This window comes from Capsicum annuum, chromosome 3 (genome assembly GCF_002878395.1).
Source record: "Capsicum annuum cultivar UCD-10X-F1 chromosome 3, UCD10Xv1.1, whole genome shotgun sequence".
Taxonomy (NCBI): Eukaryota; Viridiplantae; Streptophyta; class Magnoliopsida; order Solanales; family Solanaceae; genus Capsicum; species Capsicum annuum.
In genome coordinates, this window is record NC_061113.1 from 60,583,974 (window position 1) to 60,603,736 (window position 19,763).

Sequence of the window (19,763 nt, forward strand, 5' to 3'; positions counted from 1 at the left end):
TACCGATTCATCATTGATAATATGAATTCTAAACTGGCAGGATGGAAAACTAACTTCCTTTCTATGGCTGGGAGAATTACTCTGGCTAAGTCCTCTCTAAATAGCATCCCTACTTATGCCATGTAATTCACCCTTCTTCCCACTAAGATTCTTACATCCATTGACAAAACCCAGAGGAACTTTGTCTAGGGTTCTACAATGAAAAATAAAAAAGATGTATATAGTCAATTGGGATATCCTTACCCAATCTAAGATTGGGGGTGGGTTGATATCAAAGAGCAAACCTCAAGAATGCCACCATGAGTGCTAGTCTAGCCTGGAGATACCTCCACAACCATTCTAGCCTTTGGGCCAACATTATTAGACATAAATACATCATAAGTCCCTCCCTAACATCCCTGGTTACTCCAGAATCTGGAAGTTCATTCTTCCAAGAGGGGAGCATAGTAAGTTGGGGGCCCTATGGTTAGTCCACAATGGTGCCAAAATTAAATTCTGGTTGGATAGAAGGATTTCCCACTAAGAACCAATTAGAAGCATGATCCAAGGTCCTCTCCCAGCCTCTCAAGTAAACCTTGAGGTCTAGAATGAAGGTAACTGGCTCTTCCAAAATCTCCTCTCCAGCTTTCCCAGGATCTGATTACCAAAATCAGGTGCTCCTTCAGCTCCAACCCCAGAATCCCCAATGACCACCTCATCTGGGATTTGAATGGCAATGGGCTCCTCTTGTCAGAGTATGCACTCAACTCTCACCAGAAGGAACATGTCCAGTCTTGTGTCCTACCCAAACCCTTTTGTTTAGATCTAGAAGTCCAATTGTCCTCCTAAGGCAAAAACCTTTCTTTGGTTGGCCCAACACAATAGACTTCCTACCCCTTCCCTCCTCTCGATGAAGGGAATCTCTGTCCCTTTAAGTTGCACCCTTTGCAACTTCCACTATGAGGATATCCCTCATATCTTTTCCAATTGCCCCATCACTAAGGTGACTTCTGGGACACCCTTTTCCTCAAAGAAGATAAGACCCGCAATTTGGATATTGACAACTCCTTCCTAGCAAGTGGCATAACACCTAGACCCAGCTCAGACATGCCAAGTTTGACCATATCCTAAATTGGTACACCATCCTTATTTTCAGCCTTTACGATATTTGGAAAAATAAGAATAGACGAGGGATAGTAAGAGAGATAGTTTCAAGTATCTCGGGTTCGTGATTCAGGGTAACGGTGAGATTGACGAGGATGTATCACACTATATTAGGGCGGGATGGATGAAGTGGAAGCTCGCTTCGGGGGTGTTGTGTGATAAGAAGGTGCCGCCCAAGCTTAAAGGCAAATTCTACAGGGTGGCAGTCCATCTGGCCATGTTGTATAGAGCGGAGTGTTGGCTAGTTAAGAACTCCCACATTCAAAAAATAAAGGTGGCGGAAATGCGGATGTTGTGTTGGTGTGTGGGCTGACTAAGGGAATAGAGTTCGGAATGAGACTATCAGGGAGAAGGTTGGTGTGACTCCAGTGGAGAATAATATGCGGAAAGTCCGATTGAGATAGTTCGGACACGTGATGAGGAGGGGCATGGATGCCCCAGTTCGTAGGTGTGAGAGGCTAGCTTTAGATGGTTTTAGGTGGGATAGGGGTAGGCCGAAGAAGTACTGGGGAGAGGTGATTAGGCGAGACATGGAGCAGTGACAGCTCACTGAGGACATGACCCTAGATAGGAAGATCTGGAAGACGCGAATTAGGACAGAATGCTAGGGTCAGTTTGGGTCGCTAGTGTAGGGAATTACTTGGTGGGGGTATTATTCTTGTTATGATACCTTGTTTCATGCTTTATTATGAATCTGTTTACTTTTCTCTGTTTACTATTACTTGTGGGTGTCGTATTTATGTTATGCCATCTTGTTCCATGATTTACTATGAATTTATTTAGTATTTCGTGTCTCGAGCCGAGGGTCTATCGAAAACAGCCTTTCTACTTCTTTAAAGGTAGAGGTATGGACTGCGTACATTTTACCCTCCCCAAACCTGAATGTGGGAATACACTGAGTTTGTTGTTGTTGTTGGAAAAATAAGAATAGAAATATCTTTAACAAGAAAAAGGACAGGCCTTCTTCCATCAGATTATGGAGAAGCAATGGAATATCTCTATTTGGCCACTATGATAGGGCCCAAGAAAAACCTCCAAGATAATCAATATCAAGTGGAACCCCCTCCCCCCGCCCCTTAGGGAACTACTACAAGCTCAAAACTGATGGTTCCTGCCTTGGGAACCCGAGTAAGTGAGGTATAGGGAGAGGTGAGGAACAATGCTAGGGGATGGGTAAAGGGCTTCTCTAAGGGTTACCCTCGAACTACAAACAATCATATGGAGCTCCTAGCCCTTAAAGAGGGCTCAGAACTAGTTGAAGAATTCAACCTAACCCCTATTGAAATTAACATTGACTCTTTAGATGTTCTTCAAATGTTGTCTAAAGGCAACCTATTATACAATGACATTATTGACGTTTGCAGGTCAAAACTAAGAAAACTAGGCAACCTGAGGGTGCTCCACTACTATAGGAAACAAAATGGACTAGCTGATGCGCTTGCCAAATGGGGAGCAAAATTAGAAATCCAACTAGGGAGATTGCTTTTTGAAGTTCCAACGATGTGTGCCCATAAAGCTATATGGGCAGACATTGCAGGAACTTATTTTACTAGATTAATCAAAACTTGTAATGATCATTCCCAAGTGGAAACTCTAACTTCTATTGTATTAAACCCCGACTAAGCAAAATGGGTGAACAACTGTTGTTTTCTTATTTAATGCAATGTCTACTAACCAAAAAAAAAAAAAACAAATATAAATAATACAAAATAAAAAATATATTTTTTTTAAGAAATTAGATAATAAAATTAAAAAGAATTTAAAATAATATACATAAAAAATAAATTAAAACAGAAAAAATAAAAATAGAAATAAAAAGATGAAATTAAAAAATAACCATCTTGTAATAACACCATATAATTACCAACAATTCACAGTTTCCTCTGCGAATGTAATTACCCTCTTTCAATTACACCCAATTAGCTGCTGACCAACTAATTATCTGACCAACCAACAATGTTAAATTGTTCAATTACTCCCAATTACACTTCATCCAATTCCCAAAGTGGTTTTCCAAACAAGCCATAAATCAAAAACAAAAAAATGAATTCATTTGAATACTGTGCAGGGAGGATAAAAAAGGCTATCAGGAAGGCAATGCGGTCCAATTAGATTGGGATGCTTCCAGTTTTTTTTTCTCCCCTCATTTTTGGGTTTCAATATCCAATAAAAACGCACTAGTCGGATTAATTTGAATTCTCATGGGCAAGGGGAATGAAGCACTTCCAACCAAAATGTTTTCTATTTTCACCGCTCAAATACAAGGTACTTAACAGGAGTGTTATTTATTGTTGAACAAGAAATGTGGTCACTGGTCATGGTTGGGAGACATTTGAAACTGAAGAACTCAATCTAGTAATCGGATCTAATGATAAATTTTAGCTGAATGCTTTGGCCTGCACTGATATAGCAAAGGCAACTCGAGTATCAATTCTTGTTATTCCAGTGAGGATCAGTTTTTTTTCCCTTAAGAATACGAAGAATAGAATGACCATTGACAATATTCAAACCAAAAATTGCATCACTGTGAAAGAAATTATTTGATCAGTTAAAGCCTGCCTTATTTGCTGGACAAATGCGCCCACTATTGAATGCCGCTTCTGTGTCCATTTGGTTATTGCACAGATCAACAGCACTAACGCTAGATGCGTTTAATTGTTCATGGCGCTGGAACTGGAGCGGGAGTTATTGGGCAAATCTTTGGAAAGATACTGCTATAAGCTTCCAAAGATGAAGCTTTTATATAGTTTTTATGACTTTTCGCGTAAACACGTCGTTAACTATAACCAGCTAAACTACACTATATAATATACACTTTACCCATTTATATGACTTAAATCCTAAAAGTCATGTCATGCTTACCCTCCCAAAGAATAGACATTGGAGTATTAGTTGCATGAAATTTCGTATTGCAACGTAAAGAATGAAGAAAGACCCATATTCTCCAAGGTCTTCATTCTTTGCAGCCCATTTCTCTATTCTTCCAGCTTACACACCAGGTAATAAGTTCAACGAAATAGCCATCAGCTGCACTTGTGAAGTCCCGGTTTCCATTAGGCCATTTCAAGACGGAGTTGTGAGGAACGAACATAGACAACAATCTCCAAGTGGGTGGCCACAAGGCATCCGAATCAGAGACCCTTGGGTAAAAGGTCTGCAGGCTGTGTTGTCTTTTAGCTGTTCATACAGAAGCAGGTATCCCACCTGGAACTTTTATCACCTTTGCGAGAAGTATGGGTGCTTTAGAGCCTCATCAACACTTGGTCGATCTTCCTGAAATGAAGATGCAGTCCAACATAATACAGAATCAACAGCCCGAAACGCAAATAGACAACAAATGCATCAAATTTAGGTTTTAGCATTGACTGTTTAAAGACAGCTTACAGGATTCCATTGTAATAATTCACGTACTAATCGCAATGCCCATATGTTTGGGAACCTGCAGCAATCAAATAATATTTTTAGTGAGCTGGCAATTTGAAACTTTGTTGTGTCTCATAGATTGTCCTTTTTGAAAAGGGAAAGAGGGCCTCGGGATTCCGGTTAGGGGTGCGCAGAACAGACATGAATACGAACCCTATCTTCAGAGGATCCCTGTTTTTTATTTGACGAGAAAAGAACTCTTCAGAGCACTTCCACGGAGCTGGTAAAGCTGAGGCCTGAATGAAGAAATAACAATTCATCAAATGAATCCCATAGCTCTAAACATTTCCCATCTCTAAAGATTATCTCAGGAATAAAAACAGGTAGTAATATTAAGTGGCAGACCTGAAAAACAATGAAATTCAATAAGCTCTCGGAACAGATGGTGGAAAGTTATGAAGTGTGAATAATTCAGTCTAGTAGTTAGGCTAAGAATCTAATATCGCCAAAAAAACAAACGAAATTTGAAAAACCTCTTTGACAGAACATATCTGAAAATGCCAACTGCTACCAGCTAGGATTTTCCAAGTGCAAATGTGGAATAGAAGTGACTCAGGACAATTCACTCTAGTCATCAGACAAACGTCGTCTCACGAAACCATTAGATTTAGAAATGTGGAAAAGCATATTGAAAACTGAATGTGTTCCTCTTAAAACGGGGGAGGTTGCACCACTATCTGAGGGACCAGATCCCTTAAAGTCTGTCACAGGCAATAACACAGTAAAGCAGTAGGGAAGCTAAAACTTTGTAGGAATTTAAAGAACACAAGGATTTAACGTGGAAACCTCCTTGCTCAAGGGAGGAAAAACCACGGCTTGCCCTCACAAGCACTCAACAATCCACTATAATCAACCTCTTGATTACAGACTTTATTTGAACCTAACTCTAGGCTCCACCTGCTTGTAATAACTCTACTACAAGCATACCATGACAACTCTGCCAAGAACTCACTTTAATATTGATTAACTCTAACCAATATATAAGTTAGGTAACTCTACCTAAGCACTTTCAGGAAAACAAGAAAAGAACATTACTCTTATAACTCGTGGAATTCGATTACAAACTCAAACATGACTCAAGAACACTCAATATTTCAACACACACAGAAACTGCGAACTTGAGCAATGTTGCAAAGTTGAGTTTTCGCCGATTTTTCACTTGAATGATCCGATAGCAAAAACTCACCAAAAGAGAAGCATTCTTTTCTTTTATAGTGAAATAATGATTAAGGTAGAAATCTAATTGAGCTAGGTGTCCTGATGGGTACAAGCTCACCTGCGCAGTTTGTTACACTAGAAGACAAAACTGCGCAGGATAGTGACAGCTGTATTGAATTCGTGAAGACCCAAGGATCTGGTCCCTTATTGTCAGCTGCTCACCATCAAAGCAAGATATAGCAATTTGAGGACCCAGGGACCTGGTCCGTCCGTTGTTATCAACTGCTCATCATCAAAACAAAATATAACAATTTCCCCCTTTTTTAATTATGACAAACCAGCCATAGATTTTGAGCATCAATGTTCATTCATCACATTTAATCAGAGTGATCACCACTACTGTCGATGAATGTTCCCTCTATCACTACGCACCTTGCTTCCCCCTGTCAATATATCATGCAACTTAGAGACCTGGTCCCTTGTTGTTAATTGACAAACAAAAACTCAACTCGTTCACTATGTTTCAATGCTCCCCCTGTCAATCTACTTGCATTCAATGTTCATTCAGTTCATTGTTCCACCTATCAAAATACTTCCCCCTATCAATCTGCCTTCATGCTTCACCAACATTCTTCCACCTATCAATAGGCCCTTCAACATTCAACACATATGCACCAGGTACCGATCCCTAATGCATCATGCAGCACACACTGATCCCTACCACATGAATTCAGTATTCCCCTTTGGCATCATTGAAAAGTGATAACAGTACACCAAGAGTAAAATAAGCACAGGTTAGTTAACTCATGGCCATTGGGGCAATACTATCATGAAGAACAACTTTAATATAAAGAGGAAACAGATGAAACACACAAAGAAAGATTCATTCATATGTAAAAGGTAAGTATCATTTCAGTGCATAATTTAAATGTTCCAGAGAAAAAGCCACAAGATAATTAGCAGGTGAAGGACTTGGAAAAAGGGTTTGGAGAAGTAAGCCATGTTATTATTTAGATGCCTTATCTCTGCATTCAAGCTAAGAACCTCATCAGTTAAAGTTGAAACTCTCTTCTTTAGTGCAGCATTCTCAGTTCTAAGCTCTTCAGACACTTGGGCCCTTATGAGAAAGATGTTGAATTGTCATGTGCAAGTTGCTGATCTCTGCATCCTTAGCAGCTATGTTGAACTTCAACTCCTCTACTATCTTGCTAAGCGCACCTTGAGAGATGTCGCCTGATTTTTTTTTCACACACTCAGTTTTGACCAGGGTCTTTATACCAAACAGTTGTAGTACAGTTCCAGGAGTTCCATCTTCATAGACAATACCAAAATGATCAAACACTTTATTTAACCAGTATCCATAAAGCATGCTATGTTTTCCATTTTTTCCGTGAATAATTTTATGTATGTGCTCCATCATTAACTCAGGTAGACTAATGAACTCAAAACAGCTAAGACACTCCATCACATACAAATCACTAGCTGAAGCAATGTTCTTTTGTGATCTGGGCAGAAATACTTTGTTAACAAAATCAAAGACTAATTGTAACTCATTCTTGAGTGATTTCCTATTTACTGCAAGACAGTCCTCACACCACTGATAGGAACATCCAAAATTCTCTCAAGCAATGCAACATCATCAGACTTTTCCCTTGAATTATAGAATCATCTTCAGTCTGTCATTAGAAAAATCCAATGTGGAATAGAATTCCCTGAATACTTCATCAAAGCCTGTAGGAATGGTCCTTCCATAAGATGGAGTCATCCTTGATGTTTAACAAGTTCAACTAATTCCATCATACTTGGTTCTGTTAACACACTTGAGTCAAAAGATCCTCCCAGTTAGCACTTTTTGATTATTCAAGAACTTGTTTCTCACTTATTTAGACACAACCTTCCCTTTTTTCTCCAGTTTTCCTTTTTAGAAACACTAATGGGTTCTCTTTCAGTCATTTTCCTCTTCTTAGGACCAGTTCCTTCAGAAGTTTGCTGCTTCTCAGTAGAACTTCTAGACTTTCTGTTATTTTACTGAAATTTTGTTCCTTAGGACCAAACACACTCTTTCTTCAACTATTTGACAGCAAGATGAGATTTTCAGCAACCCAGGCATCATCCATTAATATGCTACCAGAAACATTATGATGCTTCAAGAATGATTCTTCACCAACAAGTTTAGTGAAGAAGGAGTTTGGATTTGGAAGAGTAGGAGAAGAAAGGTGTTTTTCAAGAAGATTTGAGAGAGGATTTTTATCTATGCTAAGCTCAATCCTTTAAAAGATACAAGAATGGGGAATTTGCAGCCAGTTGGAAGTCTTTCCCCAGGAGGGTTGTTTTTTACTAAATTTTTTCTTTTGACAAGACAAAAATTGGGTACAGCAAGATTTAAAGGAACAAATAAGCACAAGGGTTTTTCCAAGTGTGAAATATGATCAATTTCAATTTTGGGGCGACTCATCTTTCTTTTTAGAATAGGACAATTTTCTGACACAGAGAGAAAGTGGATGCGGCTTTTTCTGACAGAAAAATGCACATTCACGATACTAACTTGAAAGATGGGACCAGGGCCCTCCCTTTCTTGAGTGAATCCTCAACTTTGTGCATGTCACATTTGTCTTCCTCCAAAGCTGTTCCCATGGGTGTATACCTGCAAGGATATGATACTGAGTTAGACCAACAAGTACATACTTTCCCAAGGATATCTGTCTCCTGATCATACCCATCTAGTAGGTTAGGTTATTTTGAACAACCCCAGCCTCATCCTGTTTTTCACAAATTGTTCCTTGTGAAGTACCTTAATAAATATGTCTGCTATTTGGTCTTCATTCTTGCAAAAATTCATGCAAATAGCTTCCTTCTCAACATTGTCTCTCAGAAAGTGATGTCTCTTGGCCATGTTGAGAGCACTTGTGTTGTCATACATCAGAGGGATAATGTCTGAGACAATCCCAAAATCCTTCAGTTGATGTTTGATCCATAACAATTGAGCACTACAAGAAGTTGCAGCACATACTCAGCTTCAGCAGTAGATAAAGCAACTGAATTTTGCTTCTTAGAACCCCAGGAGATTAAGGAAGAACCCAGAAAATGAGCCATTCCGGAGGTACTTTTTCTATTCACTAGATATCCAGCATAACCAGCATCAGCATATCCTACCAGAGCAAAACTGTCTCCAGAAGAATAATACAGGACCAGGTCCCCGGTTCAGGTACCTGAGAATTCTTTTTGCAGCTTTCCAGTGAGACTCCTTAGGACAGGCCTAAAATCTTGCACACATTTTCACACTAAACACAATATTTGGTCTGCTTGCAGTGAGATATAGTAAGGATCCAATAATTCCTCTATATATGATCTCATTAACCGACGGACCAAATTGATCATTATCCATCTTGGAGCTGGTTCCAATTGGAGTTTCAATTGACTTGGCATTTCCCATGTTGTATTTCTTCAGTAGATCCTTGATGTACTTCTCTTGATTGATCATTGTCCCTTGAGAAGTTTGCTTGACCTGCAAACTTAGGAAAAAACTCATGCTTATTTCAAATTCACTCCCCATTAGCTTTGCAAACTCTTCACACAAAGATTCAGAAGTAGCTCCAAAGATAATATCATCAACATATATCTGAACAATCAGTAAGCTGCTACCTCTGGACTTTAAAAAGAGTATTGCAATTTTCCCTCATTTAAAGCCATTTTCAAAAAGAAACTTCGAAAGTCTCTCCTACCAAGCCCTAGGAGCTTGCTTCAACCCATAGAGAGCTTTGTCCAATTTGAGTACATGATGAGGAAAATCTGCATCTTCAAAGCCTGGAGGTTGTTTGACATAGACTTCTTCCTTCAAGTTTCCATTTAGAAAGGCACTTTTGACATCCATTTGAAAAAGTTTGAACCCAATATAAGTAGCAAAGGCAATAAGAATCCTGATAGCTTCTATCCTTGCTACAGGGGAAAATGTTTCATTATAATCAATTCCTCCCTCCTGGTTATACCCTTGAACAACCAGCCTTGCTTTATTTCTATTGATAATTCCTCGTTCATCCTGCTTATTTCTGTACAGCCACTTAGTTCCAATAATTGTTTTGTCATCAGGTCTGGGGACCAAGTACCAGACTTTACTTCTTTTAAATTGTTGAAGCTCATCTTGCATTGCATTGATCCGGTCAGCATCTTTCAGAGCTTCTTTCACATTTTAAGGCTTAATTTGGGACAAGAATGCTGAGAATGCCATGGAATTTCTGTGTAGAGCTCTTGTTTGGACTCTAGATTCCAGAGTTGTAGTCAGATTCTCAAGTGGACGAGAAGATCTGTGCCTCTACTTTGACCTTCTAAGATGAGTTTTACAGGGACCACATCCCTAAAGAACTTGATCTGACCCTTCTTTATATTCTGGAATTGGGATTTGTAATTGAGATCTGGATCACCATTACTTTCATCATTCCCTTCTGCATCAATTTGTCCTTGACCATCATCTTCATCACTATCATTCCTTTGAACAGGAATAAGTTCTTCCATGTCAGAATCTTCATCATCTTTCCTGACTCATCAAGGACCACATGCACATTCTCTACAACACACAGAGTTCCCAAATTCTGTTACATAATCAAATCTGAATTCAACAATCTTACAATTTAACTTCATTTAAAACTTGCTTGGCAGAAGTAACCAGAGCCTCATAGATTTCATCCTTGGTTCTCAAGAACATTTTCAAGTGAACCTGGAGAAGTCATCCACAATGACAACCACACACTCCTTTTCTCCTTTACTTTGAACTTGATGTCTGAAAATTTCAGCTTTGGCATCACACAGACTGTCCTTTGAAATCAACTGTTTCAGCATGTCCCAGCATATTTCTGATCTTCTTGACGTTGAGAATAACTCTTCCAGACTTCAAGCTTGACATAGCACTTCTATCAGATGAGAATTTAACCTTATTTTCTTTTCCAAATGAGACACCTCCACCTTGAAGTGCCTTGAGCGAGAGAATACAATTAGACCTTCCAGTCATATGTTTTGAAATGAACTAGTTCTGACTGCAATCCCTTTCTCCCACCTACAAGCTGTGAGAAAATATAAGAGAAATATTATTGAATCGTTGTAACTACATTATTACATTGAGGCTCTATTTATAGACACTACATTCCAATCCTTTTCCTAATAAGACACTACATTACAATCCTTTTTCAAGTAGGATTTTATATGCTATTCCTATTCTTACTCATGTTCTAACACTCCCCCTCAAGCTGGTACATAGAAGACATATGTACCAAGCTTGTTATGGATGTAACTAATATGAGAATCGGTGAGGGACTTGGTGAAGATATCTGCAATAAAACAGATAAGGACTGCTTTGAACGTCTAGGAGACCTCAATTGAAACAGAACAAACTGAAAAAAAAATGATCCAAAAAGTAGTAAATATTGCTGTAAAGTCGATGTGTCGCTGGAAAATTGCCGAAAACTGGTATAACATTTACGGGTCATCTCGAAATCAAGAGACGAGTAGATCTTGAACATGAAAGTCACCGGAAACTTAGCCGAAACATGTTCACACGCCGGATTATTAGATTTGAAGCCTTAGAAGATGAAAGTTGGGTCAAAGTAATGGAAGAGGAACATGAGCAATTTGATAAAAACAAAGTATGGACTCTTGTCCCCAAACCAGAGAATTCCTCAATCATTGGAACAAAATAGGTTTCAGAAACAAAATGGATGAATCAGGTAAGATAGTTCGAAATAAAGCTTGTCTAGTCACTTAATGCTACTCATAACAAGAGGGAGTCGACTATAATGAAACTATTGCACCAGTAGCAAGGTTAGAATCTATTCGAATTATACTTGCATATGCTTCTCACAAAGGTTTTAAAACTCTTTCAAATGGATGTTAAAAGTGCTTTTCTAAATGATTTCACTGATGAACAAGTCTTTGTAAAACAACCCAAAACCTAAATTTCCTCATCATGTCTTTAAGCTCTCAATAGCTTTCTATAGTTTATAAGAAGCACCCCGTTACTTTTCTAAATGATTTCACTGATGAACAAGTCTTTGTAAAACAACCCAAAATCTAAATTTCCTTATCATGTCTTTAAGCTCTCAATAGCTTTCTAAGGTTTATAACAAGCACCCCGTGCTTGGTAAGATAGATTAAGCAATTTCTTAACTGATCCTGATTTTATTCGAGAAAAAATTGATACCACCTTATTCATTAAAAGAACCTCCTCCGAAAATCTTATTATCCAAATATATGTTGATGATATCATTTTTGTCAGTTCTAATGCTATCTTATGCAAGGAATTTTCTGAGCTCATTGCAAAGTGAGTCTGAAATGAGTATGATGGGAGAATTAACCTTCTTTCTAGGGTAATAAATCCATTAATCAATTGAAGGTACTTTCATTTCCCAAAGTACACTAAAGAGCTCATTCACAAAATTGGGATGGATAATGCAAAATCCTCTAATACCCCAATGAGCTCTACATGTGTTCTTGAATCATATGATGATGGTAAGTCTGTTGACGAAACAAACTATCGAGGTATAATTGACTCTCTTTTATATCTCACTACAAGTCGACCAGACATCCTATTCAGTGTATGCAAATGTGCCAGATTTCAGTCAACTCCTAAGGAATCTCATTTGACTGTAGTTAAACGAATTATCAGATATCTTATTGGCATAAGTTCTTATAGTTTATGATATCCAAAATCTAATGAAATTGATTTAAAAGGTTTTTCAAATGCAGATCATGCAGGTAACAAAGTTGATAGAAAACGCACCATGGAAAAATCCACCTCATGGAACAAGAAGAAACAAAACTGTGTTTCCCTATCTGCTATTGAATCTAAATACATAGCAATTGGGCTATGTTGCGCTCAAATTCTTTTGATGTCTCATCAATTCAGTGACTATGATTTATCTTTCAAATCTGTGAAAACATTCTTTGATAATTTTAGTGCTATATGTCTGTCTAAAAATCTTGTGCATCATTCTAGAGCTAAATATATTGATATAAAGCATCATTTTATTAGAGATCATGTTTTGAAAGGTGATATTGAGTTATCCTTTGTTAATACTGATTTTCAACTAGCTAATATTTTAACTAAACCATTACTAGAAGAAAAATTTTGTTCTCTTAGAAAATCTCTTGGCATTATTGCAAAACCTTTTTGAAAAATATTTATTTCCATATTTGATTGAGTGTATATAGGTGCACAAGTGTTGAATTAATGTTGATTTGATTAATGTCTGTGTCATTTAAATTCCTTCCTTTTCGCCGCCTGACACAAGGTTCATGTAGGGTAATTATGACGCCTCTCCGTCTTCCTAAGCAACCTTTCTTCTCTTTTTTTTTTCATTTCATATTTCGTGTCTCTCTATATATAAATCTCCTCTCTTTCTCCGTCTCTATCACTTCTCTCACACTCTAAAATGGCTAAGGGTTCAAAGCACTCCTCTTTGGGCAATAGAAAAAGTTCCCGTGTCAAGGGGAAAGGGAAAGCCTATTCCCCAGTTCCCCTTGTTTCGGACTTGTCTGATCAGAATCTTCCTCAAGCTTCCTTTGATTCCTCTCGTTCTCTTACAAGTAAGCACCCCAGCATTCCCGATGACCCTGAGTGTTCAAAAAAAGAAAGTTAAGTTTGATTTCGACAGTTCTCTGAATATCAAAACCAATTTCTGGAGCCGACGAACGAAACTCTTTTTCACTCTATAAAGGAACTATCACTTGTTCATGATAGAATTATTGATTTAGATCTTTTCGAATCTCTACATTTTCCTATAAAATCACTTTTTGAATTTTGAAGGTTGGGCAAACATCTTCTCCTCTACTCCTAAGCGTGCCTATGAGCCCCTTATTCATCTATTTTATGCAAATCTTCATTCTTTTAGATCTGATGAACTCGAAACCCTTGTTATGGGAAGAAGAAGAATTTTTCTTGATTGTGTCATGTTTGATGTTATCTTTGACATAAATTGCTCAGGTTTTACTACTTCTAAAAATCCTTGGCCATCTGACTTTGATGTTTCCTTTAGGAAGCAAACGGTATATTGTTCTGAATAATTATGACTCCCTTCCCTCTGCTCTTAGTCCTAAGCACTTGTCTTTTGAAATCCGTGTGATTGCACATATTTTGGCTGCTACATTGCTACCTAGGAATGGGTCTCTCTCCACTCTATCACAGCGAGACACCTTGCTCACATTCTGCATTGCTACTCAGTGTAAAATTAATTTATCCTCTTTTATCCTCAAATACATGATTGAAGCCTTCCTTCATCCTACCAGTCTCTCTTATGGGCTCATTATTACTCGTACTTTTGGAAGCGTGTGATGTTCTCTTGGTGTTGTTCCCTTTGTCTCTGTAAAGCAATGCTACAATGCTACAACATTTGGAAGTATGGGTTATATTCAGGTGGTTGATGCATTGATTCGTGAGTCCGACAATGGTGTTGTTCCCTCTCTCTGTAAAGCAACGCTACAGCATTTGGAGGTATGGGTTATATTCTGGTTGATGATGCATGGACTCGTAAGTCCGACAATTGCTCTGCTGGCCCATCCTCTCCTAAATTGTGTTCCTCTCCTCCACCTCCTCATGTTCCTGATCCCTCCACCCACCGTGGATGTAAACCTTCAATTGAAAACTGATTCCAAGCTTGACAACATAAAGGATCTTCTACTGGCCACTCACTTTCAACTTGATAAAATAAAGAATACCAGCAAGGAAACTGGAAGAGATTTTGCACGACTTCGGGTCAAATTGGATCAAGTTATTAAGGAAGCAACAAAACTTGCTGCCAAAATTCAGGGCACGACTGATACCCTCTCCACCACCATTTTCATTCAGTTTAGCAATTTGAAGGAAGCTACTGCTCAGACCCTGGCATATTTCTTCCATCACCACCCTCCTGCTGTTGCTGCTTCCTAATCATGCTCTTGAACAGTTTTTACTTTCTTTGGTTTTTGGTTTGTACATGGGCCTAAGCTCATGAATACTTTATTTTGTCTTATCTTCCAGTAGTCCTCTAGTTATTTTGACTTGCAATTCTTCTGTTTTGATAGATTTCAAAGGGCGATAAAGTATGTGTTATTTTCAGAATACAGGACAGGCCGACAAGTCGACAAGATAAGATACACCACTTCAGTGGAAGCCAATGCCACTATTCAGGGGGAGCCTAAAAGAGAAATTAATTACATTTATCTATTTATTGTCATCCATCAAAAAGTGAGAGATTAATAATGTTAATTTTGATACATGATTTTCTAGCAGGATTTTAGGAAAAGAATATTCAAAGGACTCTTAGTCAAAGATCAAAAAGGAAAAAGTATCAACATATGATCTCAAAAAGGAAGAACATCATTATTCTCGCCTATACATTTAATGGAGCACATCTCGTTTAAGAAGAAAATCTCAATCGTCATTCTCTCCTATTTAGCCTAGATTTTCTTTTTGTTTTTACTTATTCTTGAAAATTGGATATCTATTATTCCTTTTCCAAGAAGAAAATCTTTTGGGTTGCCTTCTACATTTATCTTCCAACGGCTAGTAGTAGTCCAATCACTACTATTTAAACAATGAAAGACAAAGGAAGACACATACACTGTCTCAGCCTTCTCTAGCTCTATTCTCTACTTTCATTAAACATTGTATTTACTGTGTACTCAAAAAGAGAGGAAAAGAACACATGGTGAGGCTTTGTATCAAAGAAAGAAACGAAAAGAAGTGCGAGTTAAATGCCAAAAAGTTTAACTCAAATATTGTAACCTTTGATTTTTGAAAGAGAGCTAGTAGAATCTCTTGCCCAAGAGGGCTGGAGTAAGACATATTAGAGATCCCAACTAGTATAAAATATTTGGTATCATTCCTCAGTACTTTACTTTCTGCATTTCATATTACTGCTTCAAAGGTCGACTGTCTATCAAAGCAAGTCGACTATCTAATCGAAAAAGGAGTAATTCACCCCCCTCTTCCTACTTTCACTAATATCTCCAGTCACGTGAGAGATCTCTGTTCTTGCCTATATTAAAAGGTACTACACAATCCAATTATATTGGTGAAACATAAAAAAGAAAAGGAATAGAAGAAAACAGAATTAGTTAAAACCAATGACATTGAATAAATCAAATATGTATTGGTGGAACTCGGACATCATAGCAAGGGCTTGGACTGAGGTGGTGGCATGTTGATTGCTCAATAGATATGCCCAACAAAACCCAGTTTACAACAGTTCCAAATAAGAATAGAAACATAATCACATTGAAAGTGGCTAAGAACTATTAGTCATTGTCAACCTAAATCTTTTGGACAAAACCCAGGCAACAGACAGAATGTGGACCAAAAGGATTTAGATAAAACACCTCACCTGGCTATATTTCGATCTAGTTTGGTGAAGTTTTGAGGTAACTCCAGGGCTCAGAATACACATTTCCATGAAAGATCTGAGTCTGTCAAAAAAATCATTGCAGCTATATTAGCAGACTGCCAACCTGACTGGATTTTAACAAAGTAGAATACATCAAACCAACATTATCTGTTTTATGCTCCCATCATAGACCAACCATGTAAAAGTGTAGAGCTCCTTTTATGTTAAAATATACTAACAAATCTTTTCTTCTCAAATGTGATGACTAACAAGTAGGACAAATTGATCAGAGCAAATATCCGCTGAAGTATCTTAGACAGATACCGATACAAGTGGAAAAAAAATCAAAATTCATTGTAAAGAGACCGTTGATGATTTCGTAAGGAGAGGCCCAAAATCTTATGGGATTTATGCATAAAACTATGCCTAATTGTACATTAAACACAATATGATGCTTCCATTAGTAAAAGTATGGATTCTGCACCATGCCAATTTGCTTAGATTGATTGCGGTATTTAACTTCCTTTATATTTACTAATGAGTATTTAGTCATTAAAATTACATCTGAAATCTAAATTTGTTGTTAATATCTACCAAAAGGACACTATCTATTTCAATTAAAATTCGCAGCAGTGTCTTGAGGCATATATGATACTCTATCAAATTACAGGCTGCAAGTCAACCACTAAGGTGTGTTTGGCATGAAGAAAAATGTTTTCCTAGAAAATACTTCCTTGGAAAACAAGTGGATTTCTCACTTATTTTCTAGCATTTGGTAAGTTATACAATATCCCAAGCATTTACCTGTAGGTTGGCAAAACATTAAGCAAGTGGGATGGGGTGGGAAGTGGAGGTTCCGGGGTTTGGGGGGTTGCAAACATGGGAAAATTGGAAAACATTTTTTCCTCTTCCCCCATACCAAACACACCCTAAGAACAGTAAATTAAGATCAGTGATAGAATGTTAACCTTAGCATAAGAATGTTAAGAGTATTAGAAGAATTATCAAATGTGTTGTGCTTAACACCAATGAAGGGGTATATCTTGCAGCAAATTATCAGGCCTTCAATACATCTCTTTGGTTCTCTCACAGTCCCACTCTCTCCTTTTCTCCATATTTACAATCACTTTAAACACACTTTGCTGCAACAATTTATGTCATGCTTAAGACATGATTGCATCAACTTTAATCCTCACATTTCTGATTTCGATTGTGCAGAACAGAGATATCTTGCCTTCACTGCTATCCAAAAGGTAAATCTACAATGCCTTTTTGTGCATGCACGATTAATTGACGACACCGTAACTCTCCTTATTATATGCTACCAATATGGTAAATCAAATACCAGTCACTTTTCATTGGGCAAAGAAGCGACATAAAATGCAGCATATATGGTTAACATAGGAAATTTTTTTTACGAATTGGAAAAGATATTATATCAGCTGGCAAAAATAATTGAACTAAACTGGACTTACTTGTAGGCAAGCTCCTTCAAGCTTTCATTCCAACCCTCCAGGTGCTGATCCAAAAGGGCACGTGTCCTAGAACTCACCTGAAACACATCTGGCGTACCCAAAACCAGTTCTAAGATCACTACACCAACACTCCACATATCATACCTGTTAAACATAGACATAATGAGAAGCTCCACGAGACTAGTGCATGTTGTAAAGAATCGATCTTGGTCCTAACTCAACCCCAAAAGCTAGCTCATGAGGGAAAGATTGCCCAAGTCCATATAAGGAGACCAATTACCCTATCCCTTTTCCGATGTGAAACTCTTAACACATGAAACATATACAATAAAGCACTTACGACAAAGCTGATGTTCTCGAGTTCAATCATGACAGAACAAAAATCTGGTGGTCTTAAGAATGTCATTCAATTCCAAATTACAGATTCTATGCTTAAATACACATGACAAGTACAGAATTTATGTTATAGAATTAGGGAGTGTACACTGACATAACAATAGGTCATATAACCAAAACCAAAACTCACAATTAACAAGAAACTGACATACTTCATGGCAGTGGGAGTCAGTCCTTGGTACCAACTCGCATTCAAAAGAGCTTCAGGTGGAGTATATTCATAAGTTTGTTCAGCTCTGTGAAAAAGAAAAGGAAACAGAACTGAGAATTTTTTTTAAAAAAAAATATGTAAGGATAAGAAAAGGTGGTACAATTCCTCAATATACCACAGAAAGAAATGGCAAGGAGCAGCAAAAGAGATTTTATGACCTCTTAACTATACATTCCTCAGCACAATAAGTAGAGGACAAACAACCCAGTATTTGGGTTATCAAAAAACTTCCCTAATGAATGCATGTTCAGCCCCATGATTCCAAAGATTGTAGGAAGGCCTGCGCTTAGGCCATATTTGAAACACCTAGACTTGAACCATTGAAGAACAACTCCATTTTTGTGCCTCTGAGTTGGGTACAACTAGAGACTTGAGTCGTACCCTTGGTCATGACTCGTACCCACCTTGCCCTCCCCTTTCGTACCTTGATCAGTCCATGAGGGTATCATACTGTTTCCTATACGACATGACCTCCCCTTGGTCGTAACCAATGCATACGAGTCGTATACTACTCAACCGTATAGAGGGGAGCCTCAAACCAAGTGGACTGTTTTTGTCACGAGTGAAGCTTACGAGTTAGGGGTGAGTCGTACCCTTAGGATACGACTCAAGGGTGCCTACTCGTACTCTTAACAGTGTGTGTTACCTAGGAGAAGCCTACGGTACGAGTTAGGGTACCACTAGTACCCTAGGGTACGATCACTAAGGGGAATCGCATGGGGGAGCCGTGCCCTGCGCGAGCTCACTTTCCAGCTTTTAACTAAGGGCCTTGTGGTCATTTCCCTTGCCTAAAACCCTAAGCCCTCACACTATATAAGACATTGTAGCCTCTTAAGCCCTCATTTTACAAGACTCAAACACTCTAAAAGCTTCTTGAAGCAAGATTGGAGGCTAGGGTTTGGAGGAAGCTCATCTAGTGGCAAGAAGGAGCCAAGATTGTTGGTGTGCCATCTTGTTTAAGGCATGTATCTCTTCTCCTCTTTAAATATCTCTAAACCCATGTATTTCACACTTGGATTAGTAAGTGTACATGGTGGTTTTGAAATCTAATGAAAAGAGTTTTGTTGCCTAATGATGTATGATGTTGAATCTTGTTTACGACTTATGTTTATATGTGATATTGATGATGAATTGCATGTGTGGGTACTTGTTGTATGTGGATTAACATGAGGGTCTTGAGTAACCCTAATCTTGATAATATATACCATGGAAATGGCCTTGTTAAGCATGTGCACCCAATGTGTCTGTGAAAATGTCTAAGTGAGTTGTCTAGTCATATGTTATTGATGTATTGAACGAGGGCAATGGCCCAAATGAACATGGATAAATGATAAATGATAAATGATGTGTTAAAAGGAATTATGAACCATGTGATGAAATTAATAACCTTGGCCGTTCGCTAATGAAAGGGTAAAGTTCCTAGATATAAAGATGAACTTAAATTGTGGGTTGAACCCGTGTGGTGAGAATGTGGCATAGAATTGTTGTAAGGGTCTTGATGACCATAACTTACTTTGTATGTTGAATTAAGTGAAGGCAGTGGCCTATTGAGATGGTTGAGCAATGAAGGCTCCCATAAGGACCATGTGGTCATGTATAGTGTTGAATTGG

At 38.1% G+C, this 19,763-nt stretch overlaps 1 protein-coding gene across 9 annotated transcripts in view; it reads right to left on the minus strand.

Moving 5' to 3' along the window:
- Nucleotides 1-3,842: 3,842 nt before the first annotated feature.
- The window catches only part of LOC107853145, an 80,918-nt gene continuing 64,997 nt past the window's right edge, over nucleotides 3,843-19,763 (minus strand). For 6 of the 9 annotated variants that reach the window (XM_047408005.1, XM_047408006.1, XM_047408012.1 and 3 more), the window contains 6 exons: nucleotides 18,094-18,177; nucleotides 17,546-17,689; nucleotides 16,071-16,152; nucleotides 4,720-4,802; nucleotides 4,528-4,582; nucleotides 3,843-4,416 (listed from right to left, as the gene is read on the minus strand). In XM_047408005.1, coding sequence (XP_047263961.1) covers nucleotides 4,360-4,416; nucleotides 4,528-4,582; nucleotides 4,720-4,802; nucleotides 16,071-16,152; nucleotides 17,546-17,689; nucleotides 18,094-18,177 — 505 coding nt within the window. In that variant the 3' untranslated portion in view covers nucleotides 3,843-4,359. Of the gene's footprint in view, nucleotides 4,417-4,527; nucleotides 4,583-4,719; nucleotides 4,803-16,070; nucleotides 16,153-17,545; nucleotides 17,690-18,071; nucleotides 18,178-19,763 lie in introns of those variants that run through there. The other 3 variants (XM_047408007.1, XR_007052913.1, XM_047408011.1) reach the window with 3 other exon arrangements.